Source organism: Metopolophium dirhodum, chromosome 9, assembly GCF_019925205.1.
Source record: "Metopolophium dirhodum isolate CAU chromosome 9, ASM1992520v1, whole genome shotgun sequence".
NCBI classification, from domain to species: Eukaryota; Metazoa; Arthropoda; class Insecta; order Hemiptera; family Aphididae; genus Metopolophium; species Metopolophium dirhodum.
The window spans coordinates 31,724,624-31,741,822 of NC_083568.1; the positions used below are offsets into that span (position 1 = coordinate 31,724,624).

General features: G+C 33.6%; 1 protein-coding gene across 3 annotated transcripts in view; it reads left to right on the forward strand.

The window, feature by feature from the left end:
- Window positions 1–14,826, forward strand: part of LOC132952921 (solute carrier family 2, facilitated glucose transporter member 1-like) — a 62,697-nt gene extending 47,871 nt beyond the window's left edge. For all 3 annotated transcript variants that reach the window (XM_061025432.1, XM_061025434.1, XM_061025435.1), the window contains 8 exons: window positions 996–1,094; window positions 5,645–5,864; window positions 10,081–10,214; window positions 10,379–10,592; window positions 11,605–11,792; window positions 12,241–12,453; window positions 13,183–13,386; window positions 14,011–14,826. In XM_061025432.1, the coding sequence (XP_060881415.1) occupies window positions 996–1,094; window positions 5,645–5,864; window positions 10,081–10,214; window positions 10,379–10,592; window positions 11,605–11,792; window positions 12,241–12,453; window positions 13,183–13,386; window positions 14,011–14,154 (1,416 nt within the window). In that variant the 3' untranslated portion in view covers window positions 14,155–14,826. The remainder of the gene's footprint in view (window positions 1–995; window positions 1,095–5,644; window positions 5,865–10,080; window positions 10,215–10,378; window positions 10,593–11,604; window positions 11,793–12,240; window positions 12,454–13,182; window positions 13,387–14,010) is intronic.
- The last annotated feature ends 2,373 nt before the right edge of the window (window positions 14,827–17,199 follow it).

The following is a 17,199-nucleotide window of genomic DNA, read 5'->3' on the forward strand; positions in this document are numbered from 1 at the left end:
CTGGTAATATATTATAGTAAATAATACCTACTTTATATATATTTCGTATTTATTTTTTTTTATTTCAAAACGCGTAAAATAAACTATGAGATAACTCGGAGAACTTATAAACAATGTGTGTATATTTTTACGTTTATGATAAATAATTAATCTATATACTGACCAACACTGGACCAATAATAAATACTAATAAAAACATTAAATATTTGACATGTCGATGATAGTACCCCGGAGGTACACACCTGAAGAAACGTATTTTAATTATTATGTTCATACTTTTATCGTAACCGATTAACTGGCTAAATCTGGTAGGTACCTAATGGCAATATACACACAAACGATATTGTTTTGATAAGTTTCTATTGTGAGTATTATGAGTCTTCTCTAGGTTTGTCCGACCACACAGATCCCGATCGTAGTCTACGGTCGTTACAATAACGATATTTGCGATAAGAATCGATATTAGTAACCATTATAATACCTGTATGTTCCTAAATATTAATAGCAAAATAATATAATATAATAAAGGCACACACACCACCTCCGTCCGTCGTGGATTTCGACTTAGTGCTGGTCGGGCCGTCGACGATACCATAGCTACACTTCTAATGACCATTTCGCCGCGTCTTACGAAATTCGTGAACGATAATAATATATTGTCGCGTGCGATCGTTTGCGGGTGAAAAGACAGTTGCCATAAAATTAATAAATAATAATAATAAAATATCGATTATTTTTTTATTATTATATTGTTAGTATTTTCGCGATCGCGTAATATTGGAAAAAAAATGCGCAAACTCCGGGACACGGCGGCCGCGGGCCTTTGCTGTTGCGTCACGATACGAGCCTTTTCGCCCGCCTCGTGCGACAGCGAAACGGCCGCGGCGGATCGCGTGGGTTGTTATTCCATTTCCGACGAACGAATTGAAACCACTTGCACCGAAATCCCACTACAACCCGAACAACAACCAACCGATTTTTGTTCTTTGTTACAGAGCCTCAACGGAAGACTGTTGTTCGCCATCATAGCTTCGGCTTTCGGTTCGGCATTCCAACATGGGTACAACACAGGCGTGGTGAATGCTCCCCAAGCGGTAAGTACCTATACTTGACAATATATTGTTATATTATGTACCCATTAAGCACCCATTTACAGTGGCGGCGCGAAATTGTGAACTATGGAGGCTTTGAAGCATACCTATATTGTATATTTTAAATATTTTTACCACCGCTTCATTGAATCAAAATTAGCAGCAGGGGCCTTTAATAATTATTAATTATAATATTTGCCATGCTATTTGTGTCGAGGTCTTATATTTTTACACCCATTTCAGACATGAAGCAATTATTACTTCAAATAATCGTATATCCTACCGCTACTGCCCATTTAACTAGGTCTCGTGTGTGTACGCGCATTCATACTCGCGTCTACTGTTGGCGTTACTTGCGGGACTGTTAACTTAAAAACTGCCAGTGGCTTCGAGTGACAAACCCCTCCTCTTGGCAGGTACGGGTAGGTCGGAGTGCTCACAAAAATATCGCACATTTAGCAACCCCACATCACCTTAGTCGGGTTCTCTGGCCCACGACTTTTTCTTAACGTTTCGGATTAGGCCGCATTCTGTCAAGACTTCGGTTGTAACATATTATGACCACACAATATTAGTGGTGGCCACATGTGAGAACGCTCCTCGATGATGTTATTTTTTATATTCCACCCCGGTGAGATTATAATATGTGAGTGGAGGCAGGAATGTAAATTCCAGACAGCCGACAGCGAACAATAATGTTGTTCTTAAAAAAAAAAAAAAGGATTAATAGGGTCTGAGCCTATACCATAGTGTCGTCTTATAGTTTGTACGGCCGTTCGATTATAACATTATTATTATAATAAATCGTGTAGTTGTCTACCCGTGTAGGTATATTACAAGGGGTTGATCTCGTTGGCGGGCACATTTGGTTTTTCGTGTAGATTTTTTGTTGCCCGATTCCGGTTTGGCGGGTAGGTAAACGCCCGACCGATGGTTCCCGCCATCGTATAATGCACCGTCAGCATTCCGACCTGGGTACGATACCAGCGTGGTTAACCACCTTGCCCATACTCACACGCACACACACGAGATTTTATTACAAGTAATATAATATATTATTAATATGCCTAACGATTGCGTACGACGACTACACGATGAATATATTTTATTTTTTTTAATATATTTATAATCCGTCCGGTAGGGTGGGGATCGAAAATATTTCTAAAAAAAAAAATATCTAGGCACGGCACATCGTTGTAAGATTCGGATTCCCGACCCGAGACTCGGTTCGTCTTACCTGCATTCCTTCGATAACATAATAGTATAATAGGTACTATAAAAAAAATATAAAATATCGTCGGGCCGAGATGGGCGAGGGGTTGGTTTTTATTGTTCAGAGCAAGGCGCTGTCGGTTTTTTTTATCGGTACTTACATATTATTTTCATTATTTTTTTTTTTTTCATTTTAACCCGAATTCGGTTGTATCTTAGATAATTACATCATGTATGTTGGTACTATCATATTACAGCGACGTACGCAGAACACGTACAATATTATATTGATTGTTCTGTCTGAACGAATTGCAGTACGCAAATATAATATTATGCCGAACGTTGAACCGACACAATCTTATTATCAGCTGTTAGATAAGCTTAAGATAGGATAAGCGGAGCTGCGGGGGATTTCCCGCGAATTACTACAGCTAGCCTAAATTTTAATTGTTTATAATATTTGTTGTTGATAATATATTTATACATAGTATATTAATTGCGACAATTATTGTCCAAACTTGTGCAGACGGTTGACATTTTCCCATAGTACAAGTTACCCAAATGATATACGGATCGTCGTCGAGTACTAAAAATTAGGATCGTTGTTCGTTAAAATAATATTATGCGTAGGCCCCGGGCAATACAAACGACACAAAAAAAAAATATGCATTTATAAAAAAAAATCTAAAATCACAAGAGTTGCATTGAGTGTTAAAAATTTTAAATATATACCCACTTGTATACCCGACGTCTTGTAATAATTTATCGGTATATAGTGGCGGCTGGTACGGACGATAACGGACACACGAGTTCGATGGGTGCGCGCGCGAGGTTCACCTTCAATTATCGATTTCGAGAGACATAATAATATTATACTTGTACATAATACATTTTTTTCATTTCTACTTTCCACGATAAACTAATCGAGTTGTTTTTTCTCCATCAAATATATTCAAAATTAATCCCCAAAAAAAAAACTTTACGGCCGCACACACACACACACACCGGACGGAGGAATGCACGTCGGAATATATGTCCGCGGACGGCTATAAAACGCGTTTGGGATACGTCTTATGTCGTGATAATATAATATATAATATTATGTGCTTATATATATTGTGGAAAATAAAATTAAAAAATAAATCCCAGGGAACCGTTTTTGTGAGCGCCTCCTGTGATGTGGTGCCGGCCTCCGACGACTGCAGCCTCTGCACTGTCGTCGGACAACATGTTTCCTGCCGATATAAATCTCGTTTTAATTTCCAACGCAGCGGAGAGCATCTCATAGGTTTATTAAATGTGTTTTTTCGAAACATGCACGTCTTTGGAACGCATTTGTGTAGAGTCACAAAACATATTTATTTTTCACTCTTCGGATTCGAACGCACTATGAGCGAGCAGGTATATATAGTTATAGTGCGCACCCAGCGCGCATTAGGATATTTCCACACGGGAAACGAGACCTAGAAAACGTAGTAATTTGATATTATTTAGTTATTTTTTCAAACGACTCTACATAAGTATATGCTAATATACTTTGCAGATTACTATCAGAGTAATTTTTTTTTAATTAGCTGCTCTCGTTCTGCCGTAAACGTCCATGTCACTGCCACCTATAATTAGGCCCGGCGCAAACATTTCGGCCAAAATTCGAATTCGTACGTTTAACACGATCGTATTCGAATATTATTGACGTGCGTAGTAGACGCAATGCCGAACGGTTTATTTTTTAGCACGTTTCCTGCCGATATAAATATCGTTTTAATTTCAAACGCACCGGAGAGCATAGATTTATTAAATGTGTTTTTGCACGTTTTCGGAACGCATTCCCGTGTTTGTGTATAGAGTTACAAAATATATTTAATTTTTTCTCTCCAGATTCGACCGCACTATGAGCGAGTAGTATATAGGTATAGACAGGTATAGTGCGCATTAGGATATTTCCACACGGGAAACGAGAACTAGAAAACGTAGTAATTTGATATTTTTTCAAACGACTCTACGTAGGTATATGATAATATACTTTGCAGATTACTATCAGAGTAATTTTTTTTTAATTAGCTGCTCTCGTTCTACAGTAAACGTCTATGTCACTGCCACCTATAATTAGGCCCGGCGCAAACATTTCGGCCAAAATTCAAATTCGTACGTTTAACACGATCGTATTAGAATATTATTGACGTGCGTAGTAGACGCAATGCCGAACGGTTTATTTTTTAGCACGTTTCCTGCCGATATAAATATCGTTTTAATTTCAAACGCACCGGAGAGCATAGATTTATTAAATGTGTTTTTGCACGTTTTCGGAACGCATTCCCGTGTTTGTGTATAGAGTTACAAAATATATTTAATTTTTTCTCTCCAGATTCGACCGCACTATGAGCGAGTAGTATATAGTTATTGACAGATATAGTGCGCATTAGGATATTTCCACACGGGAAACGAGAACTAGAAAACGCAGTAATTTGATATTTTTTCAAACGACTCTACATAGGTATATGATAATATACTTTGCAGATTACTATCAGAGTAATTTTTTTTAATTAGCTGCTCTCGTTCTGCCGTATACGCCCATGTCACTGGTACATAATATATACCTATAATTAGGCCCGGCGCAAACATTTCGGCCAAAATTTTAATTCGTACGTTTAACACGACCGTCGAATATTATTGATGTGCGTAGTAGACGCAATGCCGAACGGTTTATTTTTTTTTAAGTACCTGCTACCTCCAAGTATATTGTTCTGTTTTACGAACGCAAAACAAATAATATCCGCCACTATGTTCGGCTGGCTTTAATAATATATCATTACGTCGCTGCGAGATTGTTTCTGTTTTCGACAAAAACGAAATTCATTCGACCGATAGAAACGCCGTGTTAATAATGCAGAATTGATGCTCTGCCGATAATCCCCCGGAAATCCCTCAGTCAATTGACGTGGCTCGCTACAGAATTTTCTGTCGTGTTTAAAAGTGCGTTACCCACCTGTAGAATATCACGCTTATACGACCAACCGGTATCAGATAGTCCCGTCAGAGAAGTCAGTTCAAACATTAGCGCATAATGGGGTGAGGGGAGGTGGTGAAAAAATGTTAGCTTACTTTTTTATTCAATACAAAAACGCGTGTCCCACTGATGAGTACTTTTTCCCGGGTGAAAATAATATCATTAAAATATACATAAAGGCTCACATATTTTTCACGATTCGTCGCCGTGCCAAAATGTGCTGCACACTAAAATAATATGTGTGAGGCACCCACTGTAGACCACACACAATCATAGAATATTATATATTATTTTACTATAAGCGGGGTGTGTGATTTTTTCCATATCGTTACAGCTGATCGAAAAATGGATTAGCGGTGTGATATCCGGCAGAAACGACGGCAAGCCAACGGACCAAACACAAGTGACATTGATATGGGCCATTGCGGTGTCGATATTCTGTGTCGGCGGTATGGTCGGCGGTCTGAGTACAGGCTTCGTGGCCGAGAAGTTTGGTCGCAAGGGCGGTTTGCTAGTGGCCAACGCACTGGTCATCCTGTCGGCTGCACTCCAAGGTAAGGCGAAAATGGATCGATGTGTATAGTTTTACTCCATAACATTAGTGCAGACGGTTTTACACTTTTCGACATAAACTCATAATATATTATATTCGTACGCGTTAAAACACTTATCGTGTAGGCCGGATCATAATATAACATTTATAAGGTATATTATACGTTTATTATTGACATAAATTATGTGTATTGTGATGGAGTTAAAAACGTTTTAACGCTTTACTTCTACTAGAAATATTATAGTATATCTCCTTAAATAAAATAGTTTTTTTTTTTTTTTTTTTGTATCCATTTTTGAAAGCCAATAAATTATTCCCGTAAAAAAACAAAATATCTGTAACCAGTATTCAAATAGTATCCACATATATATATATTATATTATATAATATACGTTTGTCGTTAGATAATTAAACATTAAGCATGCACATGTGTACACTCAGTGCACTGATGCTGACAGCCTATGCTCGTCTACAACACGCTGAAAAGCTACGTCGTTATTATAACCAATGAATAAAACATTGACATTAGTTCACTGTTTTAATCTAATGGTAATTTATTCAAATACAATTTCTAATTTCTCTACGACTTATAGTATCCCGCCAAATCCCGTTCCGTCTGTACCAAAGTCAGGGTCGACTGGTGTTATTAGTGTTATTTATTACGTAGGCAGCTGTAGGCACGTGTTGTATCCGCCAAGCACACGTCAATAAAATGTCATAATATAGTCATTACCACCCACGCTCTTAGTTACGTGTATTTAGTCGCAGACGACCAACTAATTTTAATTTTAAACTCTTAAAAATAATATTTTGTACATAATTTTCATTGAAAACACCTCCACTAGTCATAGGACAATGCATCGAAGTAACTTTCAACTTTTTTGACTTGAATTAAATCTTATACACATTCGTTTTAAAAATATAATCGGGACGAACTTGGCAAATCAGGTTTAATAAAAAAAATTGTTGTATATGTAAATTCAAAAAATTCTTCTATTTTAACTGATACATTGATGAATACTTTTCACATGCTAGGTACTGACTTCAATTATTTTAGCCCTTGTTAACTGCTCCACCTGTATGATCACATCGCATCAATCGATAAACTATATAATAATATTACTGTAATATTATACTTTAACGCTTTGGAATAGCACCACTCGTCCAAAGTAGCGACCAATCGACAGGTTTAAATCTAGTCGCCCTCGTCTTCCGCGTAACTACCGGATGTACCAATACGGTAATAATTTGTATCTCAGTAGTCACCAATGACACTAGAAATCGTCAAAGGTTGACTGAAAAAGAAAAAAATTCGACGTTCGTAACACGAAGCGTTATTTATATAACGATTAACTGCAACTTGTCGTCGAGCGCACGTATACATGTATAATAATAATAATATTAGTGATTATTGTTATTATTATGTAGCCGATGATGGTGTACAGCACAGTACATGCATCGCATTTAATATATATAGCAAGCCGACGTATAATATATAACGTCCAATTGATGTTAATTGGGTCTGTTTACTGAGGAATTTCCTCCCGCACGTTTTCTTCTTACACCATAATGTTCACGCGATGGAGTCTAAGAAATTGATTATATAATATTATATTGACCGGTCGTTTAGACTTTTTATTTGTATTATTCAAAACGTCACTTGCTAGATCATCATTACACTCGTATACTATTTTATCATACGATTGTCGTATAGAATTTTATTATTTTTTCATTTAACGAATATGGTTACGAACAAATACGTGCTGTCGCAACTGCAGCAACATGACTTTATATACAGGGGGATTATATATTATCTCATAATATGCACTTAATATTATTGTCCCTGTAATTGTTTGTGTTTTCAAGTACCGAAAAAGTGTTTACATGGAATATTGTTATATTATGTTATGTATAATATACGTAGTACGTACACTGCAAACTTATGTTTTTGCAAATTAAATCATGCATTTTTATTAAATGAAATGAAATAAATTTCTTTTTATTGAAAAAAAAATCTCCAACTGTATAATATTATGCTTAAATATCATAACCATACGTTGTAACTGTCTAAATATTTTATCGTTTTTTTTTCTCTTGAAAACATTGCAGTATGTACCTATTGTTGTAATGCCTTGTCGATTGTAATATAATATATGGTTCGTAAATCATAGAATTCACACGTATTTTAAGCATAATTCCTAGTCAATGTCTTGATATTTGTACGTCTATATCAGAGGTTCACAATCTTTTCTGACTCACAGTAGGGTATTTTCTAATGATATTGCGGAGATAATAGTGTATTATAATATTATTTATATTTATGTTTTTCAATTTATCACTGATGTTGCCAAACCAGTATAAAAATAAAAATATATTTAACGTTACAATATTTCACAAAATACCTACTCACGATAAATGCATCTTTCATATGAAATAATTTTTTCTAAAAAATTGCGAAAATGTTTGATGCTTTCTCTATTTTAAATAATTCGCCGGCACACTCAATCCAAGTTTATGGCACCGTGCGTCGTTGGGAACCGCTGGTCTACATGATATTATACACACGTACATATTATAATATTATGATCCATATACGATAGTTTTAGTTTAAAAATATTATTTCGAATTGAAATAAAAAAAAATAACAAACGTCTGTCATGAATTATTTATTTGTATGGGTGTACTGTCCGTAAACATTATTATGAATTATTTTCGCGTTTTATACGTATTTGAAGACTGCACGTTGCATGCATCCGTTTTCGGACGAGTTCTAGATATTATATGATTGAGTATTGTGCATTTATAACGTTTGATATTTCTGCTCATTTAATATTAAATAGTAGACGACGAGGCCAGTGAATATATTTTCTTCGCTGCGAGAAATGCGATACGCGTGCGGTGTTCGTCTTCGTTTTGTATGAATTTTTAAACTAATATCATTATTTATGAAAAGCAAAAAAAAAAAAACTACAAAAAAAAATTATTTCACGCGCTTTGTACACGCCATTTAGAAAATAAATAAATATTTCAGCGACAATATTTTTCACAATCTATTCGAACAAAATATAATCCGTCAATTTCAGCAGTAAGCAGCGTACTGCTTTCTATACACTTTCGTAATATTTTTACAGACCAACTGTATATATGCGCTTTCCTCGTTTTTTTGTATCCTTTTGCAGCGGGGTGAGGGGGGTGAGCTCCTCAAGTCCAACGTCTCGCAACCAACATATAGATCACTATACTGTCGTGATTCACTCGACGACTTTTACTCGACTTTCGTATACATTACTGCAATTCGCATAATATTATTGCCATCGATATTATCGTATTCCTGCAGAGTCTGTGCAACAATAATACGTGCAGACTAGTACCTATCACATATTATTACTGTGTAGTGTGTCATCGTGTGCTACCTATGGAAAACGCAGGCACGTGTGTGTGTGTGTGTGTGTTTGTTTATTATTATTATTAATTTTTTTTGTCTACAAGCGATTCGCGTGCGAATGCTTTCACCGTTGACTGTTTGCCAACGTCATTCGCCATTTAAGGAGCGGTGCCCTTTAACGCGCGGCACACGATTGCATCTGCGAAGAAACGGCTGACGTTCTCAAGTGCTTTTTTATTCAAATTTTATCAAATATATAAATCGATAAATTTCCATATCCAGGCATATCCTACCTATTCTACCCGCGGTGCGAACCGTACGACTTTTGAATGCGACGCAATTATATATTATTATTATTATTATTCTGCAGTTATTATTATCACATATCATTATTTTATACCAACGAAATATATTAAATCAACCATCTACAGCAGCAGCAGCAGCAGCATTATAATATCTACCTATATTATGTACGCGGAAAGATTGTTTGTTTGGTTTTCCGAACGTACCCATAAAGTAAATTATTTCGAAACCCGTACAAGTACATATTCACATCGTGGCGATACGATATCGTTACGTATTCTACGTTTGTCATTATTTAGTGATTTTTTTTTTAAGTCTGAGGTGAAGTTTAACGACCGCGCATAATATATTTCTTTTAAATGAATATAAAGTAAATCTAATTTTATACGCATAATGTTATATAATATGACAGTTAAATGTAACACATCATGATGACGTGTACCAATGTATTTATTAATTTGTTCTATGTATATTTTATTGTAATTATTGACAAACATAAATTAACTTTGTCGCATTTATATATGTTTAGGCGTTTCAAAGATGTACTCATCGTACGAACTAATCATCATCGGACGTTTTATCATCGGTATCAACTCCGGACTTAACGCTGGTCTGACCCCAATGTACTTGGCCGAGATCTCTCCCATGAATTTACGTGGATCCGTAAGTATACTGTTTTCCGGAAAAGCGCTTTTCGCACATACGTAGACTTTTATATATATAAATAATGTGTACATAATAATATGTATAACAGAAAATTTTTGTTTTTTGACAACTCAACGGCATACGCAGGTATTAAAATATTTTTACTCTGATGGTTTATACAGGTCGGAACCGTTTACCAACTGGTCGTTACCATTTCGATTTTGATTTCCCAAATATTGGGTTTGGACTACATTTTGGGTACAGCTGATCTTTGGCCAATACTGTTGGCCTTAATCATCGCGCCAGCCATATTCATGTTCGCCACATTGCCTTTCTGCCCCGAATCACCAAAGTACACGCTGATCAACAAGAAGAAAGACATCGAAGCCGAGAGAGGTATGTACCCAGCATATACCTACCCACCTATTATTTAACCCAGTGTTGTATAAGATACTGTCTTATTGAAAGTAGTCAAATACTTTTTGAACCTTAGTTTTATCATATTTTGTGATATATTTATCTGGTATCTACGTAGAACAATGTAGACAATACACTTAATTTTTACCATTAAATGCAGCGATGACTTGTTGATAGGACCGGAAGGGTTGACTATTTTCCAAACACTCTATCCTATCAGACATTTTAAGATTTAAAACTGTGGTGTAATAATAATTTCAAAAAAATGATTAATCCCTCTGAAAACTTGTTTAGTGTACAGATCTGATTATAAAGGTTCCTCAATAAAATTAATACAAATCATATTCACATCGATGTGATATAATTATAGAATTAAAATTACAAAAACACAAAACGTTATTTAAATCTATAAAATCAATAAGTAATGAAACTTTTTACATTTTTATAAATATTTTGTTTTAAATACTTTTCAAAAGTATTAAAATACTATTTCATGTGCTTTTTATAAATTTATTTAATGCGTATTTCGAATACTTAATGAGTATGACGTATTCGAACACTTTTACTAGGTAGAATATTCTAAAATACCGCGGCTATCCTTATCCACCCATAATCAATGCAATTTTATATACTATTCAGTAGTCCATAAATGTGATTCGTCTGGGTTTTGGTCAGGATGCTTGCTCGAAGTGATCATGGATTTTTCTGCGTTTCCGGGTTTTGCGGTCCTTGGTGAAATCAAGTGACGTGCACATTTTGACTTGCGACAAAAATCATAATATTATACGAGTACAAATAAGCGTGGCATTGGATTTCACCAATAACCCAAACTGAAATTTGATAAATATCCGTTTTCCGATCGGTCTTGTATTATACTATATAGATGCGATTACAATATTATTGCAATAATTGCATACATAATAAACCTAATTCCCATTATCGTATTTGTAAATGACGTTATATCAATAACACATTATAATGTTTCTTGTAGGACTGCAGTGGCTGAGAGGAACGATCGAAGTGCACGACGAGATGGATGAAATGAGAGCCGAAAACGAGGCGATGAAGGTCATCCCAAGAGTAACTCTTCGTGAGATGTTGTCGAACCCGATGTTGAAAACTCCACTAGGAATATCTGTGATGATCATGTTGTGCCAACAGTTGTCCGGTATCAACGCCGTAAGTATTACCCATAAATTCTACTAGGTAACTTTCTAGTACATGTATAGGCGATATTATACAAAATATGTCTTTTTCATATAAAAAATATTATTTGGAGTTCGCGAAATTATATTATTATGTCGAGACACGCGTGTAACGTTTTTTTTCTACATTAATTATTCGTGTCTTTCACAAACGTATGATTTGTCTAAAATTGTTTGGTTTCAATTTTCGACGAGCTGTAATAAATTATGTAGCAACGTTGTTCACTGATACAACAAGCTACTACGGTCGCTTCAAATATAACACTATCGACCGGTCATTGAAAACATTTTAATTTTATTATTTATACCTATTCAACAACACAAGTTATAGTTAACTTAATATGATTCTTAGACTCGGACACTATGTCCAACCGCTTGTACACTTGTATCATAAAAATAGTAAAACTTTTTACTGTTTCTAGGTCATGTTCTTCTCCACGAAAATCTTCAATATGGCTGGGATGAGCAATGATGGAGCCAAATACGCCACGCTCGGCATGGGAACACTCAACGTGATAATGACGCTGATCTCTCTATTTTTGGTTGAACTCACTGGACGAAAGACTCTGTTAATGATTGGATTCTCTTCCATGTTCGTCGTCACCGTTATGCTTACTATCGCTCTGATGTTTGTGGTAAGTGCATGTCTTATAACATTTAGACCATTTAGGCCATACAACTAAAACTATATAATTATCGTTATGCCGAGGTGGTTTGTTATTGGAGACGAGTATTTTTTTTTTTTTTTCGGATGGAATGGAAAACTTTTTTTCTTATATTAGTATTATTTTTTACATATTGTACTAGACGTAATGATGTCATTTAAAGGGTAGATACATACAATTTCATATTTTAATATCCAGTTTAAAATTCGTAACTGTGAGACTTAGTCGTTATTACAATTATTAATAGTTTTTTTAGTTAGGCTAGTTTTTTTATTTTTGGAATTAAATTTTGAAAATATTATCATCCATAAAATAATGTAAAATTATGACCTTCTATGCTAATAAATGGGACATTGCAATAAATGTATGTGTAACTGCTAAATGCTGGCATTTTATAACGAAATTCGAAAAGCAACAAAAAACATTTTGTCAATTTTATTGACATGTTTAATTATTATCGGTATATATCGTGAATAATGATAAATGTATACAATGTGATTAATCATGTCATATTAATTAAAACGTTTGAAAAAAAATATTCAACAACGCAATTCATATAATTTATAATCATGTGGGATGATTTATTTGTCCAAAAAAAAAAAATGTGCAACTCTCTTCCAACCACCGAATGCGTATTATATAATACAATATTATTATCTATTATACCTATTAATTGATCGTTTTTTTTTGTTCAAACAGAATGTCAGTTCCATTGTGTCCGGTTTGGCCGTGGTACTCGTCATGGCCTTCGTCATCGCGTTCGCCGTCGGTCCAGGATCCATCCCGTGGTTCTTGGTCTCCGAATTGTTCAACTCGTCTGCCCGACCATTGGCCACCAGCATAGCCGTCGGAGTCAACTGGACGGCCAATTTCGTCGTCGGTCTGGGTTTCCTACCTCTGCAGGTAACGACAATTGCACAGCTACCCCATGGACTGTACCCACGATATTGTATATAAATATATAGGTTAGGCTAGGTATATGCCTGCAGTCTGGTATAGACCATCGTCGGGGTATCCGCAGTGACGCCGAGTTTAAGTCCTTACACCACGAGGTTAACAATGGTAACTTTGTCACTAATGTGTGCTGCGGTCAAGAATCGTCAGCATAGACCACCCGAGTTTTTAGCGACGTATCCTCGCTCCATATAAACGCGTGTTCAACCGTAAACCCTCACACACCTAATGGTCTGGCTTACGAGTTCTCAAAAAAAAAATAAGAAAAAAAAAATGTTAACAATTTTACGTGAAAATTCCCGTTTTCCCTTTTATGATTTTTCCGACTATTTTAAAAACAATTGCAGGGAACTTTTTACTTTTGAGCCACACATAAAATTGGAGCACTTTTACACGGCATAAAGGTGACTTCAGATAACGCCTCTCACCCCTCGACTTTGTAAAACCATTACAATCGCTCCGCTCAGAATCTAAAACATCATAACTAATAATAATAATAATACTAATAATCATTTTTACACATTTATTAATTTATATATTATATATTATATATTTTTTTTTTGCTCTGTGTAGGAAATGTTGCAGTCAAACGTGTTCCTCATATTCGTCGTGTTGCTCGCGCTGTTCGTGTTGTACGTGTACAAAAAAGTTCCAGAAACCAAGAACAAGACTTTGGAAGAGATTCAAATGGGTTTCAGACAGGAATCGTACAAATAATCAGGCGCGTCCTGTGTTACATAGTAGTAATAATAATAATACTATGACACCACCGAGAAAAAGATTCCTCAGCCAGAAGCTATATAATATAATACAAATACATATATTATATATATATATTATACGAGTACCTTTTTCATTACAATATAAAAAAATATTTATGTGGTAAAAAAAAAAAAATTTAAATCATCATATTATACAGTTGTAATTAGTTAAATTCAACCCCCTCCCCTCTGCCCTATATATTATTATGTTAATGATTGTACGTGTTGCATGTTGCACCCCGAAAACACATTACCCGCATGAAATAATAGATTCTATATTTTATACCGCGTCCGTTTTTCCTGCGCCGCCCACAGTTTTATAGTGGTCATCAACCGAATTCGATAAGTGAGAAATCTTCCATTTCAGTAACCACCTGTTTTTTCATCCAGATAACATTTTATTTTATTCTCGAAGATAGTATATTATGCATATTATTATGGTTTTATTTTATTTTTTTTTTTTTATGTTCTCTGTTAGAATCATAAACATTTTTTGCCAATAGTTTTAATACTCGTAAAATTGAATTATTTTTTCACGGGTAAAGATTATAATAATATTTTAATTTATTTTATTATATTTTTTTTTTTTTTGTGTATTTTTTATGAAATAAAAGTGTAATTAATTTTATCATTGCATCATAATACTATTATCCTATCTACTATATTATTGATCCCTCAATGGTTATTAATAAATCGTACCTGCACTATACTACCATGATAATATGGTGGAGATCGATCAAAATATGTATCAACTATATACCTGTTTACCTATAATTTTAAAAGAGAATAATGTTTGATTGTAATTTAAATAGACTAACTACTAATGTTTTATTTGCATAATTATTTTTTTAACTGACACATTATTTTTATATGCATATTATATAATTCATAAGTTTTCAGATGGAGCGTGATATTACTACTGGTTTAGTAGTTAACCGATGATAATAATTAAATGTTAGATAAAATATATTTAATAATATTATACCGTTAGGGAAATTGAAAAAAGATTGCATTTAACGTATCATTTGTATACAAAATTCTTATTTTTTTTTTTAACTATTTATATTGTAATTTCCAATATATCATAATGAAATAATTATACTATACATGATTAGATAGATAATATATTATAATAATGCCCTTTCTAATAGATATAATTTAACCGAATTCATTTATATTCCTGAAATGAATACAACGTTCCAGAGTAAATATTGTAGTTGTTATTTTTCAAAATTATTAATTAGATAAAAATATAAACACCTTTGAACTGGTTTTAAACAGAAAACAAATATTATGATAAGATTAGAAAATATGTTATTTTTTTTTTTTTTTGTTAAACTTTATTACGAGTATTATAATACTGTGCATAATATATCATAAAAAATGAATTTCAGATGTTAAGTTAAATTTCAGTAACTAACACATTATTATTACAATGTAGGTATACACATTAATAGTACTCTACCTAGTAAATAATAATAACATAATAGACATGTAAATTTAAATATTATTTAAATTACAAACAATTCTTATTAGAAAATTATTAATTTACAGTAGTAATTAGTGATTTATTTTTATTTTTATTTTACTTATACTAATAATTAACATATTGGACTTAGAATTAGAATATATATTAAAGCCATACGATATTTTTAATTTTGTATGTATATTAATTATTATTAGCCATCCATTTTAAGACGAGACGTTTTATATTGGTGATCAATTAAATATAATTATATTTTTCAGTACGAATAATAAAAAAGCTTTTATAAACTTTACTCCTCCACACATGGATATACCTCTACCGACAATTAAAGACTTTAAAACCAAGTAAACTAAAACCTTAATATCGTATCATATTGTTCTCAATCCTCATTAAAAATATATCGTTTAAATGTATAATTCTGTTATTTGTAACGCACAAACGTTCAGAGAACGTCGCACTTGCATGTGACATTGAAACAACTGTTTTGCGTGGGAAACCACCGAGAAAGCTACAGTTGTAATTGAGAAACGAAATTTTCACCACTTAAAAAAAGACAGCTTTGGTTGTGCAATATCGTTTTTATTTTTTTGATATCACTTGTACATAGAGTGTTCTTATATTGTTTCAAAATACATTGTTGTTTGTGTTTTTTAAACTTTAATAACTTTTTTCGAAGTTCCGATATCGAAAAAATGAAAACGATATTGCACATCCAAAGTTCTCGTTTTTACGTGGCGAAAATTTCGTTTCTTAGTTATGATTGTAGCCTTCTCGGTTCGTTCTTGAAAACATTTTTTACATTATGGGGGGTGCGACGTCCTCTTAAATACAAGTCGGTACCTAAGTAGGCGTCAATGTCATTTAAAAGAAAAAAAATATATAATATTATTTTGAAAACGATAAAGATTTTAAAAATAATTTATTTATATCGAATTTCATATTTTATAACCGTTAGTTTAGACATTTTTTTTTCAACAATGAACCGATACAATACTGAAATAATAATTATTTATTCTAAGTTTGAGTCTTAAGTCGAAACTATGAAAACTATTTCTTAAATGTATTTTAATAACCCATAGAATAACAGTATAATGGGTATGTGTTTATTATTTGTATTAATGTGTGAATATTATTCATTACTCATTTGATACGCATAATTAGTATTTAGTACTCAATTAAACACTCAGTATAGCTGCCTTGCATTTTCGAGTAAAAAACTAATGAAACATCGATATTTGTATAAACTTATAAACAAGTCCTAAACGCAGTGTGATAACCTTGTAAGTAAACTTTACATTTCAATGAATTTTATGTGAATCAAAAAATAATTAAAAACAGATATAAAATATGCTAACTTATAAGACATGCTAACTAGTTATAAGCATTAGGTACTTATTCGAAAACCTTAAAACCACAGCTGTAATTACTTAGACCGAAATGACTAGGTTAATCATGGTTTTCGAAAAAAATGCAATTAAACTTCGAATCAGGTAACATTGTATTCAATCATTTGAA